The sequence below is a fragment of the Bacillus rossius genome, chromosome 1, assembly GCF_032445375.1.
Source record: "Bacillus rossius redtenbacheri isolate Brsri chromosome 1, Brsri_v3, whole genome shotgun sequence".
Lineage (NCBI taxonomy): Eukaryota > Metazoa > Arthropoda > Insecta > Phasmatodea > Bacillidae > Bacillus > Bacillus rossius.
Window position 1 is genome coordinate 89,247,745 of NC_086330.1, and position 15,707 is coordinate 89,263,451.

General features: G+C 44.3%; 1 protein-coding gene across 2 annotated transcripts in view; it reads left to right on the forward strand.

Moving 5' to 3' along the window:
• Positions 1-9,176: 9,176 nt before the first annotated feature.
• LOC134539499 (tudor domain-containing 6-like) overlaps positions 9,177-15,707 on the forward strand; it is a 90,425-nt gene continuing 83,894 nt past the window's right edge. The window contains exon 1 of one of the 2 annotated variants that reach the window (XM_063381584.1): positions 9,177-11,298. In XM_063381584.1, the coding sequence (XP_063237654.1) occupies positions 9,366-11,298 (1,933 nt within the window). In that variant the 5' untranslated portion in view covers positions 9,177-9,365. The remainder of the gene's footprint in view (positions 11,299-15,707) is intronic. The other variant, XM_063381578.1, reaches the window with a different exon arrangement.

Genomic DNA, 15,707 nt, shown 5'->3' on the forward strand with positions numbered 1-15,707 from the left:
GGCGACGACTAGGCAGGACGACGTACTTAGTCCGCACGGAGGGACGGCGCCTGAAGAAGGTGCACAGGGACGACATCCGGCTCACCGCCCTACCTGGGGAGAGGAACCCAGACGTAGACGCAGGACCCCCCACTCCGGACGAAAACGGACGCCGTACGCCGGAGAGCGACGTAGTCCAGGAAGAGGACGACTCGCCAGAAGCGACCCCCGCTAGGAGCCGACCGGAACCGCGCCCATACCGCACCCTGGTGTTCACGAACACCACGTCCAACAGGCCCCGCGACGAACCCGCGGACACGCCCGTGACATCACCCGCAGAGGCCGCGTCAGACGACGAGGCGAGGCCACAACCACGGCGGTGGCGGCGCCCGCCCACGTACCTCGACGATTACGCACTTAGCACGGCCACGGGGGACACCGGGGGGCGACCCCGCCCACGACGTGCCAGACGAGCCGGAAGAGGTCCACGAGGACGCACCAGAGACGGCAGGGGTACCCTGGGAGGGGAGCGTGGTGTACGAGAGCCCCCCACCGCAATACTACCCACGGGGCAAGGACAAAGAGGCCGTGGAGAACGCCGAGCTGTCGCACAGCATAGGTCAATCCGATGCATGCAACGACGACGGGCCAACGCCGATCGTCACGCAACCCGGAGAGACCGACCCGGAGATCGCCGCCTCAGCATCAGCCGCCATACCCGAACGGGAATGGACCCCGTACCAGTCCACGAACTGTCAACCGCCGCCGAAGGAGGACCTCCGCGGACCGGGACATCGACTGGGGACTAGCGAACCCGCCAGCGAGCCCGCGGAACGACCCCGACGGGCCCACAGACCTCCAGTTCGCCTGGCCGACTACGACCTGGGAACAGGGCGCAGAGCCTGTCAGCCGCAAGGCCACCTCGACGAGTCGACCCCCGGATGTTCGGCGTGGGACGACCCGGGACAGGTGCTCGGGCCCTACCAACTGCGGCCACCGCGAGCACCACCCGGGTGGAGCTGTTGCCGGAGCTAGGAGGCGCCACGACGCCGCCCCCAGCACGCCTGCCACGACGGCAACCGAGGCGGCGCGCACGTTGGCCCAATCGGCCACGATCACCAGGTCCAGTGCGCTGACCCTATCAGCCGCTGACCCCGCCCAGGCGCCACGACGCCGCCCCCGGCACGCCTGCCACGACGGCAACCGGGGCGGCACGCACGTTAGCCCAGTCGGCCACGATCACCAGGTCCAGTGCGCTGGCCCTACCTGCCGCTGACCCCGCACAGGCGCCACGACGCCGCCCCCGGCACGCCTGCCACGAAGGCAACCGGGGCGGCGCGCACGCTGGCCCAGTCGGCCTTGATCACCAGGTCCAGTACGCGGAGCCAACCAGCTGCTGAGCCGCGAACCACGCCGGGATGGAGCGGCCGGAGCTAGGGGTGGCCCCATGTTAGCGGGACCATAAGCGGCGCAAGGTCGGGCTTCACAGGGGGGGGGGGGGCGTTTGACGTCGTCTGGCCGACGACCACCCCAGAGCCCGACCTGCACCCGCCAGTATACACTCCCGCTAACGGAACACACCCCTGGCCATGGCCCACCCGAGTCAGGCGACCCGAACAGCAATTAAAGACAAAGCCGCGGAAACCTGAGTAGACAAGAGAAGAACCGTACCCATTCCTCCTGAAACATTAAATTAGGATTTTAGCGACAATAGAATCTCTTCCAGACACACCCGTTTGGAGTCTAGCGTAATGAGGTCACGCCTGGCGCGAGAGAGTCCGAGCCAGTGGGCGCGAACACTGCCTTGAAGCAAAGACATATGGGATTGGCCGCCTCCAATCACACTCAACGCCTTATTCACGTAACATTTTTAGTAATTTTGTGCAACGTCTTATTCACGTAACATTTTTAGTAAATTTGTGCAACGTCTTATTCACGTAACATTTTTAGAGTGACTCTGTGTAATGTGTAACTTGTGTATTGTGTGACGTCAGCTTCTGTACGACGTGGTGTGTAATCCACTGTATTACGCCAAACCCACAGTCGCACGAATAAACGGCGCACGTCATTTGCTGCATTAATTCAGCGCCTAATTAATCAGTCATACAAACCCCCAACCACCACCAAGTAGGGAATCCTTCATATCCCACGCAACACCGCCGACGGTCCTAGTGGGCCACGCAGGGGCCACCGCCCCCACGACCAACCTCTGGACTAGGAACAGAGCTAGTCTGGTGCCAACACGGAAACATTCCATTGATAACAGCCTTTCCCACTAGGAACCACACCGGGTCTCGAACCCGAGTCCCCGGACGACGGCAATATTAAAGATACTGTAAAATCATGTAAACGGTTTCCTAACGCTGGATAGCTACATATTAAAAAGTTATTTGCTAAGCAACCATAAAATTATTTTACAGTATTTTTAATGTAGCTATACTTTCCTAATATAACCAACCATCCATAATGTTTTAAAGTACATTATAATGTAGCTAACCTATCCTAATCGACGGCAAAATTTAATGCCACACCGGTTTATACAATGAAATAGAACGGCGTATGACGTATGCTGGCCGCCGTTTGTTCATCATTGGGGTGTAGCCCCTCAGCGCGGGGGAGGTACAAGCTCGCCAGGGGCTCTTGTCCTCCCAGGTGGTCATCATTAGTTAGATGGAAGGAATGAGAAGGATAGCCCCTCCCCCCCCCCCCCCATCGCTAGTGTTTAGTACAGTATGGGCTGATTCCCAGCTGTGTGTTTATGACGTATGAGTAAACTACATCCCAAATAAATACACCTGTTGTGGTACGGAAAAAAAAAAGCGAGCATGAACTTCGGGGAACCTCGGGTGTTGCTCTCTCGTCAGTGAAAATAAGGCTTCTCATTCTGGTATGTCCAGAAGGACGAGTGAATCGTAGGCTTCCCCTGCATGAACTTCTCAATTTCTCACCCAAGGAGCAAGGATTATTGAAGCGAATAGAGTAGCCAAAGAAATTTAGATTTTTACCGAACGATATCTGTATCTCGGTTATTTCAAAATATTTTTCGTTTTAATGGTCTAAGTTTAATTACTAAATTTATACCTTATATTAAAATAGCGTCTTATTTGTATTTTATTATCTTGAGATTCCTGTCATAAAAATTAAGGATTTTTATAAGATTTGAATAGAGACGTATGGATATGTCCATGGGCAGAACTAGCTCGACGTAAATATGTCATCTTCGTTCTGTATAACTGAAGATTCGTGGTATCAGTTCAGAGAATACTTCGACTGACAATATTTAGTAATCATACATCAGTGAAAATTAACTGATAAGCTTTATATAGTTTGTCGTCGGCCAGTGGTCTCAAATTCGAGTCCTCCGGCAAGTATAAGGGGCTGGTCGTGATTTATGGTGTGTTTTTCCAGGAGGGCGCAAGGTTAGCTCGTACGTCTAACCAATTGAGTGGGTTGATCGGCCCCAGCGTGCTTCCCTAGACTCGGTGGCTGTATCTTAAGGGTGGTATTAACTGATAGTAGACAATTGTGACACTCCCTGTTCAGCATAAGGTGCCTGGTGCCTAACTACAGATGTAATACACGCCCTGGAACTGAAAACGTGTGGTACACGTTGAGTCGTACCTCCATGCCTCTGGGTGAAAGCCCGGATCACAGCCCTGTCCGCAACGCGCCGCGGCTTTGGGAATGGCGTTACTTCCGCTCTGTGCGCGCGAGAGCAGTGCGCCAGCGTCCTGGTCTCCAGTCCCGTGCGAGCCACCTTCAAGGCTAGATGCGGCCGCGAGACGCTCCATAAACTCGCCGCTATTAGCGCTTTTGGGTTCTGTCTATAGTGTATTGTAATCTCTGTTATCGTTTTCTTTACGGTGTGCATGAGTGTTGTTTTGTATCTGGCGTATCCGCGGGCCAAAACACGTGGACTAACACAATTAGCCTGCACCGCACATTTCTCCAGCGCGGGAGACGTCCCTCGGCAGCTACACGGTCCGGACGGTCCACCCCTGCCTCCCCGCAGGAGGCTGCTCTACGTGACATAGCTGGCGCCGGGCAACACAAAAAAACGGCCGCGAGACGTCCGCCACGTCTCCACGCATTCTGCGGAGGCGGGTACGCGACAACGTATTTATTAACGGAAATATTTGGGTACACGATATTGCACGACTACTCTTGATTAATTGTTATTGTATCTACCTAAGGCAGTCCTTTAGAGGGGGGAGTTCGTTGGTTGTCCTGGAGTGGGCCAGGTCCATAAAGTGGCGGACCTTAAGGCGGCCCTGTGGCCCGTGGGCTTAAGGCAGGAATTAAGACAGCCGGGTTAAGCCCTGCACCGTAAAAATCGACCCGGGGTCGCATGGGGAATTGATGTTACAAAGAATTTGGTTCATGACTATATTTACCAGAGTGAAGAATAGGTGAGTTACTAAATTGAAGATTCCCTACTGAACGAACACACGACCACATCCACTCCGGGTCGCGAGCTGATCTCGACTTCTGAGGGGGCTGTCGCGCGGGTTGGGAGGGGGGAAACAGTTCCGCCGCAAGCCAAACCACGAGTGAAGAAAAGAAATTACCTTTATTTAGTTTTTAATTGAAAACTTCCTTGTTAATTGTACATGACCCTTGTTTGAATATTAATGTTGACATTAAATGTTTTATGAAATATTGATTAAAGATTTAGTTTAAAAAATTGAACAAATATTATTTAAATGATGAGTCAACTTAAAGACTACTGACTAGTTGGTAAAAACCACTGGTTATGTTGATGCTGTATCCGCTGCCTGTCTTAGAATTAATGAATTTAAGCTGTAGAAATTTGGAATGTTAACTCGAGGGCGGGGTTCATTGCCTCGTGGCTGCAGGCAGGGACGTGTCGACAAAGGACTCCCCGGGCTGTTTAGGCCACCCATGATGCCGTAACGATTAAAAGAACACGTGAACTGGATTTATTTGCACGTCATACTGTACATTACGTCACATGGTACAGGGCCCCGTCACGTAACTGGCCGTATCATCGTCTACCTTCTAATCTCTTCACACATAGCCCTCAAATGGCGGCACTGTTTCACGGCTTGTGGAATTCTCTGGGGTACCCCAACAAGGGTTGCAGGCTGTCCTGAGACTAGTGGTAGTGTAGATGAAGGCGCGTGACGCTTCTGGAGGCTGTGAGTAAGGATGTGCGGACGGCGAAACAAATGAATGACTTTAACTAACTAATTATAAAATAACCTAGGAGAAAACTGGAGTTAAAAATATACGCGGTGGCTATCTCCGCACCTAGCAAGGCCTTGGCATAGGTAGGAAATACACTTGGCTTATAACCGAAGCTAAGACTAGAATTAATACCGTAGGATAAGTCTAACATGGAAGTGTTCTGCAGATCGGAAGGAATCTGATTCGGACATATAGTTCAGGTTAGATTAACATAATTACCAAGAGTCCGTTCTCGTAGTGGCGTGGAGGCCACGAATGCTGGGCGCGGGCGCGGCGGTATCGGGGCACAGAAAACTCACTCGCGACCGCGGCCTGTCCCAGGAACTGATTCGTTATTTAATGTCACTGTATGAGTTTGGCTCAAAGCCGCCCCGCGTGGGCAAAGTTCAATCTCCTGACAAAGGTCTTGCGGCGTGAAGCGCTAGCACATCGACGTGCTGCCCGTAACAATATTAATTACGTATTAAAGGAAACAGCTCATGAATGACTGAGCCACAAAAAATTGGTAAAGGACCGCGCGACACTTCGTACGATCTATTTAGGGCCGGCCGTGGAGCAGATGAAAACGGACTGAAAGATTTTCCTATGGAAGCTACATGTTGGTTTTGGCTCGAAGATTGAAGGCTCCACGTGCGCGGAGCTGCCGGCCCTGATGAGTGCTGGATGGTGAATGGCGACTCTCCCTGGCAACCCGGCCAGGGAGGGCTCGATTTCCCGCGGAAAGTTACGGAGCGCGGGAAGATGGTGAAGGCCAGTTTTGTGACACAAAAACATCTAAATCAACATGTATTAATTATTTATGAATATTAAAGACATAAAAAGTTTTAGTTATTTCTCTTAATAGTGGGATAAATAGCTACCAGAAATTCCAGCTGCTTGAAGCGTAACATGTGCGCCTGATATTGTACGGTACATCGATATTGCTCTGAGTCCCTCGCGATAGGCGACACTTCTCAGTCCGACGATAAGGTCCGAAAGGGGTGGGGTGGCACTGCGAGGCAGTCGGATTTAGTTTTCCTTGCTGTCTCTGTGTTCGCTCGGGATATACGAATGGATGTTAATTTATAAATGGCGAAAACAAACGCATGTTTTGTTAAAGGTAATGCTCGTGGTAAATTGAATTTGTCTGTGCGAAGAAAACGGAATAGAGGTTAAAATCTAGCAAATTGGAGAGAGAAAAATAAATAAGTACACAAATAATTATTTATAGTATTCATGGGTCTTTTCAGTGTATAGCTTCAGGCAGTGTTATTAATAAAAACATGTGTTCTTTACCTTGATTTAAGGTTAAAGGAAAGCACAAAGACTGAAGAAAGTACGCTAATTGCAGAACAGCAAATAATACAACATACAGCTGTTGAGTCGAGTAAACCTCTACTTTCAATTTCACCAGCTGTGGTTCAGTCTCCGTTTGTCCATGTATGGAGCGATGACAACACGAAAGATCTGTGTACACCTATACCATCAGCAGTTCCTTGTGGGAGTGAAGTAAATGAAGTTACACTCTCAACCGATGAGACTGTACCGATTACGGGCAGGCGAATAGTGTACATAAACTATTTTGTTGATAGCATGCAGAAGCTTAATAAACATAATGAAATTAATAGCTGTACATTCAGTGACATGAGTATTACTCGAGAAGTGAAGCAAGGGTACAAAAGTTTGTTCACATTCAAGTGCAATATGTGTCATGTAGAGTGCCGTGTACATAGTGAGTGTTCGGGTGGCAAATGTATGGATGTGAACACAGCCGAAGTAGCTTCCCCAGGACACTCGCAACTAACTCAGATGGCATAGTCTATGAATTTACCCAGTATATCCGGCCCAACCTTTATTTAATACCAAGATAAAATGTTCAGTGCATTTGAAGAAACGGCGTGGGAACAAATGGCAAGAAATACAAAGGAATAAGCAGAAAAATAATTCTCATTTTCCACCTAAGCCGAGCGTGCAAGAACCGGCCAACCACTGTGCGAGAAAATCTTCTATAATATCAAACAGGTTAAGGCGGGCTTTTTAACTAATTGTTCGTGATTATATTTAAACGAAATATTTCAATTAAATTTGGAAAAACTGTAAATAATATTTTAAAATTAAATTGTATGCAATTTTTCAACAATGCTTTCTTATGACGTTATCATGTAAAATTATCGTTCGTAAACCAACTTTACAGACAACCCCCTTTTTTACATCCGAAGTGAACCTGTGTAATATAGTCGGTTGCCCTTGACATCGTACCGACCATGGCCTTTAAGCCCGTGCTCCGCACCGCCATTACCGTATCCCGTTTTCGGAGCGCGCCCCTCGCCCAGCCGGATTGAGTCAGGCGAGTGCCTCGGCCGTGACCCCAATAGACATAGTGAAATTTAAAGGTACGGAACCCCGGAGGCTCGAACCCATAATTCAATTAAGGGAAAAGCTATTAGTACGAAATTACTAATTACCCGACATGTAATAAGTGCGTCGTAGCCACTCCAGGCGAGTACACCACGCACGGAGCAGACAACAAACCTCATTAACAGTCACCGCGGCCACTGGCCTTAATTAAAATGCCCGTGACTATGATCAAGTCAGAATAGGAGAAATCCCTCTAAAACAATTCACAGTGGGACAATATGTTAGTAAATTTACAGTCACCAACTTGATGTCACAATTTAAATAATTAAATACATTAAAACCATTGTTAAGCCTTAAGCACCCAATTACCAGGTGCTACATTTTAATTGGGCACCTGGAACATGTTTTAACTGGTAATAGAGTAAATTCAATTAATATAAGTTTTTTGACGCCGACTCACAAAGAAGAGAAAGTTTCTCTTCCTTGCGAGGCGGCCATGTTCGGCAGTCTCCAACCACTCCGCGCTGGGAACAGACGTGTGTCTGTGGGCAGCATCCATGTTTTCTTTCTTTGATTATTTTATTCTGTACTGAATTCTTAAATTTAAAACCTTTTATTAATTCACCGCTGCCCACGTCGACTCGGCGCGTATTTTGCGGAGCCGGGCCTATCCCGACCGCCTTCAGTGTGATACCGCGCGATGTATCGTATCACAGAACGTACGGTACTGGCCGACTCCAGCGAAAGTGTTTATACTTAAGGACGCCGTGCATATGCCTGCCAGCTGCACACACGTAAATGTTTCGCCGAATTTAGGAGCCCGCTCATAGAGCCCCCCCTGCACCCGTTAACTTTCGGCACTGGCCGTCTCCGGCGAGCATCGACCCACGTCCCGCGAGACTGCCGCGGTAACCATTGTCACGTAGTGTTGTGTTTAGTGTTGGTGAGAATTTTTGTAGCAGGACTGAACCGCGGAGCGGACTTGTATAGTGTACCGTGTACCCACATGGACCCCCGGTGAAACTCACAAATTAAATGTATTCTCGCCAACTCGCATATCATTTTCCGTAATTCCCCGTCCTCCACACGGCCGAGCGGCCTTCACAGTCAAGCGTAGAACCATTCAGGTTACATTCAAGCCGTTTACCTGGCGGGGCATGCAGGGGCAGAGTACCCACGACCCCACACCAACGGCCTAGCAGCCTGCCTGCCTGGCGCCCCTGCGGACAACAAGACCATCGCGACCCCCGTAGTTCCCTGTCAGGTACCCCCCGGGCCTTTCACAGAGGTCGGGTGACGGCACCCTTATGAATTTATGTTGCAGTTTTGTTGCGATGAGTTCCATATTCGAGTCCTGGGTAAGGTTTGTTTGTATTATTTGGACTCTGAAAAATTATATCTCAGTTAAAGTATAAGGGAAAAGAATGTTTTTATTTAGTCTGATTGTTAGAGAAAGCTGTTGTCTATCAATCACTTTATAATATATATTTCTATCATAAATTATGAACTGATTTTGATTATTAATTCATGAAATTGTGAAGTCTATGAGTTATGAAAATGTATTCATCTTCTAAAGCTTTAAGAATATTTGCTCTATGGATCATAAGGCGTTTATTATTTAGCTGTTGGCTTTCTTGCGGTATGTTTTTTGTGTAGTGGCGACGTATATTTTTTGGACTTTTGGTTTATATACTCCGTGGTTGGCAGAACAATGGTGGTCAATTTGGAATCCGGGTTTGTATTTTAGATGAAGATCGTATGGGGTAAGAATGAAATTTTGAGTTATATTGCTGAATATGTGCGTGTGCTATTAGTTTGTTTGTTATTGGTTACTCTTCAAAATGAGTGTCGTTTCGACGTTAGATATATACGTATCGCACGTGGAAAGCGATGGTCCACTTTTGAAATTGTGGGTGCAGCAAGATAGACAATCAGTGGTTTTAATTGAGCAGTACATTTCCATTTTACGGCAGCATTTCGACTCTGGTAAAGGAGTGCCTCATCCTTCGGCTCTTACACCGGGAAAAGTATGTTGTGCCCGGTATAGCGATGGCGAATACTACCGCGCCAAAATTATGGACTTGAGCAACATGATGGAGGGGAAAGTCACCTTACATTTCATTGACTACGGCAATTCGGAGACAGTAAATGCATCTGAAATAAGGTTGTTGGAGGTATTTAATGCGAATCCTCTGAATGGTCTACCAGAGCAAGCAGAGGACTTTTACCTCGCGGGGGTGGTGCCATCTGCCGGTGTCTGGGACGACGACGTAATAAAGTTCATTAAGAATAAAATTAGCTACGTTGACATGAAAGGTACCGTTGTGGCTCGCTTTGGGAATAGAAAAATGTTGAAGTTACTGTTTCAGAATGAAGATTTCAGTAGTTTTTTGATCAGTCAAGATATATGTCATCCAGTAATGTTACAGGCGCAGCAGTCGCTTGCGGCCCAGAGGCACCAAGTCCCTTTATTTGCTGGTTTCACAGTTCCTCCTCCTATGGTGCAGCAGAGTCCTTACTCCATGACGTACAGCAAAGTTACTCCCTCTCCTATCTCTCAGCTACCTCCACCACCTGTTGTACAGCACAGAGCAGCTTCTCTCATTTTCACCTCTCCCTTGCTGGATATTAATTCCCAGCATGAAGTTTATGTGTCGTACGTTGAGGATGGGCCCATTTCTTTCTCCATCCAGTTGAAAGAAAATGAGCAGGCTCTGGCTAACCTGATGGACACCATCAAGAGCTTACCCCATGTGACTGTTTCTGGGCCACTGATGCCTGGCTCTGTGTGTCTTGGCCGATACTCCTCAGACAAGATGCTGTGCCGGGCGGTGGTGACATCTGTGCAGGCAGACTCCTGCAAGGTGTACTACGTCGACTTTGGAAACAGCGAAGTGCTCCCCTACTCTGAGATCTTCTCGTTGCCAAACGAACTGGTGGAGACCAAAGTGATGGCCTTAAGATTCACCTTATATGCAGTAAAAGACCTGGGAGAGATAACCGACGAGGTGAAAGAAGTGTTCAGTGAGTTGGTGACCAATAAGTTGCTACTGATGAGGGTGACTCCCTCGGATGGCCCACCTCTCAAGCAGTATTGCGAGCTGTTTGATGGCGGTGAGAACATTAAAGAGTTAATAGTGGCAAAGATGCGCGAACGCAGGAAGGTGGAGAGCTATCGGCCGACGGTGGCTCTGATGGTGGGACAGTCGGTGAGCGTGCTGGTGTCGTTCGTAGAGATGCCTTCATCATTCTACGTGCAGCCAGAGCGCACAAGTGCGCAGCTGTCAGGGCTGATGGTGGCGATGCAGTCACATTGCACAGGTGGCGCGGGAGTAGTGGCACAGGCTCGGCTGCACACCGGTCTGCCGTGCTGCGCGCCATACAGCGAGGACGGGCAGTGGTACCGTGCGCTGGTGCTGTCACCGGGTGCAACAGAAGTGAGTGTGTCGTACGTGGACTACGGCAACACGGACGTGGTAGGCGTCGGTGATCTGCGTGAGATAAGCCCTGTGCTGGCAGAGGCTCTGGAGCCTCAGGCAGTGCGCTGTTGCCTGAAGGGCTTCCAGGGAGACATCCTTCCAGAGCTGACCAACACGTTCGAGCAGCTGGTGTTGGACAAGGTGCTGCGTATGGTGGTGGTGCAGCTGGTGGAGAGCACGGCCATTGTGGAGCTGTATGACGGGGCGCTGGATATCGGGGCACACCTGCTGTGTGCGCCCCAGCTGCAGCCAAGCTCCATGGGCCTGCAGGTGGACATACCCGCAGCAGGAGATGGTTAGTAGTTGTATTCCTAGCACTGACTGCTCTGACCAGTAACTAATTACTGAAAGGTAGAGGGAACTTTACAGTGGATAAGTTCCACATCGTGTATCTAAGGTTATCCCTTTAACCTGATGAAATTATCCTGTGGTACATTATGATTGCCGTTTTAATTTATTATATCGAAATATATTGGACGTAACAAAAACTTGTGTTGCTACAATGAATTATTATTGTTAAATTTATATAAAAGAAAAATTTCTACAAGACCTGACATTATTTCTTTGTATTGTGATATTCAAGTTTTTGTTATGTACAAAATCTAGTGACATACTAAATTAAAACTACAAGCCACATGTTCCACAGGATTAATATTGTAAGGGTGTATTATGGTGGTGTGCCATTACTATGCAGTATCTATTTAAATTTACTATTACATAATTATTATTTATTTATATAATATATACATATATTGAGTTAGATTGCGGGTCTGTCAAATATGTAAATAGTAAAGGTGTTTGGTATGTATTACTGTTTTGGAATGCCCAATACACAAATCATATACCTAATATAATGAACCAAACACATGTTTTAAATTATATTTTGTAGGTATACTAGCAGGAAGTTATGTGGGGTCCAGCTTTTATCAAAAGTTCAAATCTAATCGAATATTCTCGTATATCAATGTTGCCTCGACTTCAGTTCGGTAGATTCTGTAAATATTTACTTGGGCGGTATTTCCGAGAAAAAAATGTTAAAAATCCGAAAATACCTTTATTTTATGCTCTTCAACTTCTTTTCATTAAAAGTGGCGGAGGTAAGAAATTCCAAATACTTTAGGAGATATCGAATTTTTAAATTTCATCATATGTAGTTGAGCGGTATTTGCGAAAATAAATATTAAAAATCCGAAAATACCTTTATCATATGCTCTTCAACTTCCTCTTTTCATTAAAAGCGGCACAGATAAGAAATTCCAAATACTATAGGAGATATCAAATTTTTTAATTTTGCAATACAAGACCTGTGGAACCATTCGAGTGGCGCCATTTTTGTTATTTTGCCGTGTGTTCGTGAATACGTGAATCGTGAATGCGTGATTAATAAAATGGTTGATTAGGTCAGGTCAGTTACATTATTAATACTTTCAAACTAAGCCGACATTAAAAATTATTTTGTGAATTAATTTTAATGGCTGTTTAGTTTTAAAATATTAATAATGTAACTGACCTGACCAAACAAACCCGGACAGAGGGTGAACAGTAAACTAAAATGGTCGATTAGGTCAGGTCAGTTACATTATAAATACTTTCAAACTAAGGTGATATTAAAAATAATGTGAATTAATTTTAATTATTCTTTAGTTTTAAATTATTTATAATGTAACTGACCTTACCTAACAAATCCGTAACAAAGGATGTACAGTAACAACTCACGTAAATTTTTTTGTTACTTATTACTTGCGCAACAATATCAAAATAACAAATAAGACTTTAAAATTAGAAACGTTAAAAAAACACCTAAGTTGGAGGCGGTAATTAAACACAGTTTTAAACAATAATTGAACTAAATATTCACGTATTAGTTCATTTGAGTTCTGGCCTATCACGAACAATCACGTGACATCATTATCCAATAAAAAAATAGATACTCGTACGTAAACAAGAAACAATGGTGCACGCACGCCACAGGAATGCGCTGGTTTTGTGCTGAAATTTAAAAATTTGATATCTCCTAAAGTATTTGGAATTTCTAATCTCCGCCGCTTTTAATGAAAAGAGGAATTTGAAGAGCATATAATAAAGGTATTTTCGGATTTTTAACATTTTTTTTCGCAAATACCGCTCAACTACATAGAAAGTAATTAAAAAATTCGATATCTTCTAAAGTATTTGGAATTTCTAATCTCCGCCGATTTTAATGAAAAGAGGAAGTTGAAGAGCATAAATTAAAGGTATTTTCGGATTTTTAACATTTTTTTTTCGGAAATACCGCCCAAGTAAATATTTACCGTAGATTCAGATACTCGTAAAGTCTACAAGACTCCTGGTTTTAACACAAGTTGTGGTAAGGAAAAAAATATTGGATATTTCTGATTATTTCCATAGCGTCAATTTCTGTGGCCATCCAATATATTCAGTCAAACCAATATTAGTAAATAGTGAAGATAATCAGCTCACCTCAGTTCGTTTTATGCACCTCAATTTACTCATAATAAGCATTATATTCTTCACAAATATTATTGCAATCATTTATTTCCATCTTGATGTCTTAATTCAGTATTACATATTCTGATTGCCATGATTCCAAACTTTTTCATCAATCCCAATCATACTGGTCAAGAAAATTTTTCTATGGCCTGAGGTCATAGTTACCATAAAGCTTAAAATAATGAGAAACACTTATAACTAACTATATACTACACAATGGTAATATTAAAACAGTTAACATGTGCATTGAGAAAAGAATATGAAATTGCATAGACAACAATGTGAATTAAAGTTAAAATAATAGTCTTTGCAGTCTGTTTGTATTACTGCTGCTATGAAATGGTCCCAAAGCTTTATTACTAGGTACATATCACAATGTCATTGAATTAAGTTATTTCAGTCTTTAACACATGTTTACATAGTTTTATGCATATAAAATTATTTGTATATTATTTTTGTTTATTCTGAGAGGTCATTACCCGCTCAATATATACAGGATCATGCCATCAGATCAGTGGACAAATTTGGCTACGGGTTACATAATAATTACTGTTAACAGTACTGCACTACTTAAATGGGTAATTAACTTTTTGGACATCATAGCTTTTTTAGAACTAAAAGAAAAAATAGGAAAACATGGTTTTCATACACTACACATATCCCTAAATTTACTCCCAAGGGATGGTTTGTGTTATTCCTACTTGTTTATGAAAAAAATTTATAGTCTATATCTTGAATTACAATACCTAGGTATGCTTTTATGCTGCCGCCACCATTCATTGTTTACTCACAATAAATATGACTAGATATACGTTTTCCACATATTAGAGATGTTCCTGGTTTAACAGTGAAATGAGGGTTTCTTAATTCCTTCTGGTTTGTGAAAAAATAAGTTATAGCTTAATTAGAATATGTATACGTATTCATGCAATAGCTAACATTCATTGTTTATGTTTACCTGGGTGGGTTTTTCAAAAATATTTTGGAGAACTTAAGTCAGTGTAGGTTTTGTTGCAATAATGAAATTCATTTAAATAATGACTGTATTGCAGTTGTAAGGAATTTTTAATGCTTGTATTTTATGTTTGTTTTATTAGAATAAGGAATTATATTACGAAATGTTTGTTTTATTACATTGCATTTAAAGTAGTACTATTTTGAGTGACATGTATCAAACGAGTCTAATGGGAGCCTAAAATTTGAATTGAATTGTTAACGTCCTTCATTTTCTGTCTTTCCAGGAATTCTTTGGTTACAGCTGTCATATATTCTCTTTTATGGCTGGTGTTTCATGTATCCAAGTTTATTCCTGTATCCTGAGGGCTTGATCCTGATGGCATGATCCTGTTGGCTTTATCCTGTGGTACATGATTCTTGCTGTTTTAGTTCAGTATGTCGAAAGTTCCTGATGACATGATCCTGTGGTACATGGTGCTTGCTGTTTTAGTTCAGTATGTCAAAAGATCCTGCACATAAAAGAAATTGCGAAATAAGAAAGAAATATGATTGTAGGTAGAAAAAAAAACCTTTTAATTCAACTTACGATCATAATTCATTATTATATGACAGTATTTTTTTTTATGTATGGGATCTTCCGACACACTGAATTGAAACAGCACACATCATCTACCACAGGATCATGCCATCAGGATATTTCAACGTATAATTCATTATTATATGACAGTATTTTTTTTATGTATGGGATCTTCCGACACACTGAATTGAAACAGCACGCATCATCTACCACAGGATCATGCCATCAGGATATTTCAATGTACTGAACTAAAACGGCAAGCATCATGTACCACAGGATCATGTCATCAGGATCATGCCTTCATTATCTAGGGATAAACTTCAATATATGAAATGGAAGAATTAGCATATTTTTAATTCTCTATAGTTGGCCACAGTTGTGCTAAACAAAGAGAGAGACAATCGCGGGTAAACAATGACTGGCGGCGGCAGTGTGAAAACACAGGTATTGTAATGTAAGCTTTAAACTGTACTTTTTCACGAACAGTAGTAATTAAGAAATCATTTTTCAGGGTAAATTAGGGATGTCTACGGTACTTAAAAAATATAATTTCCGTTTTAATTTACTTTTCGTTCCCTGAAGCCCTGACGTCTGATGCTGGTATAATAATCTAAGCTTTAAACTATTATTTTGCACAAACTAGTAGGAATTAAGAAACCATCCCTTCATGGTAAATTTAG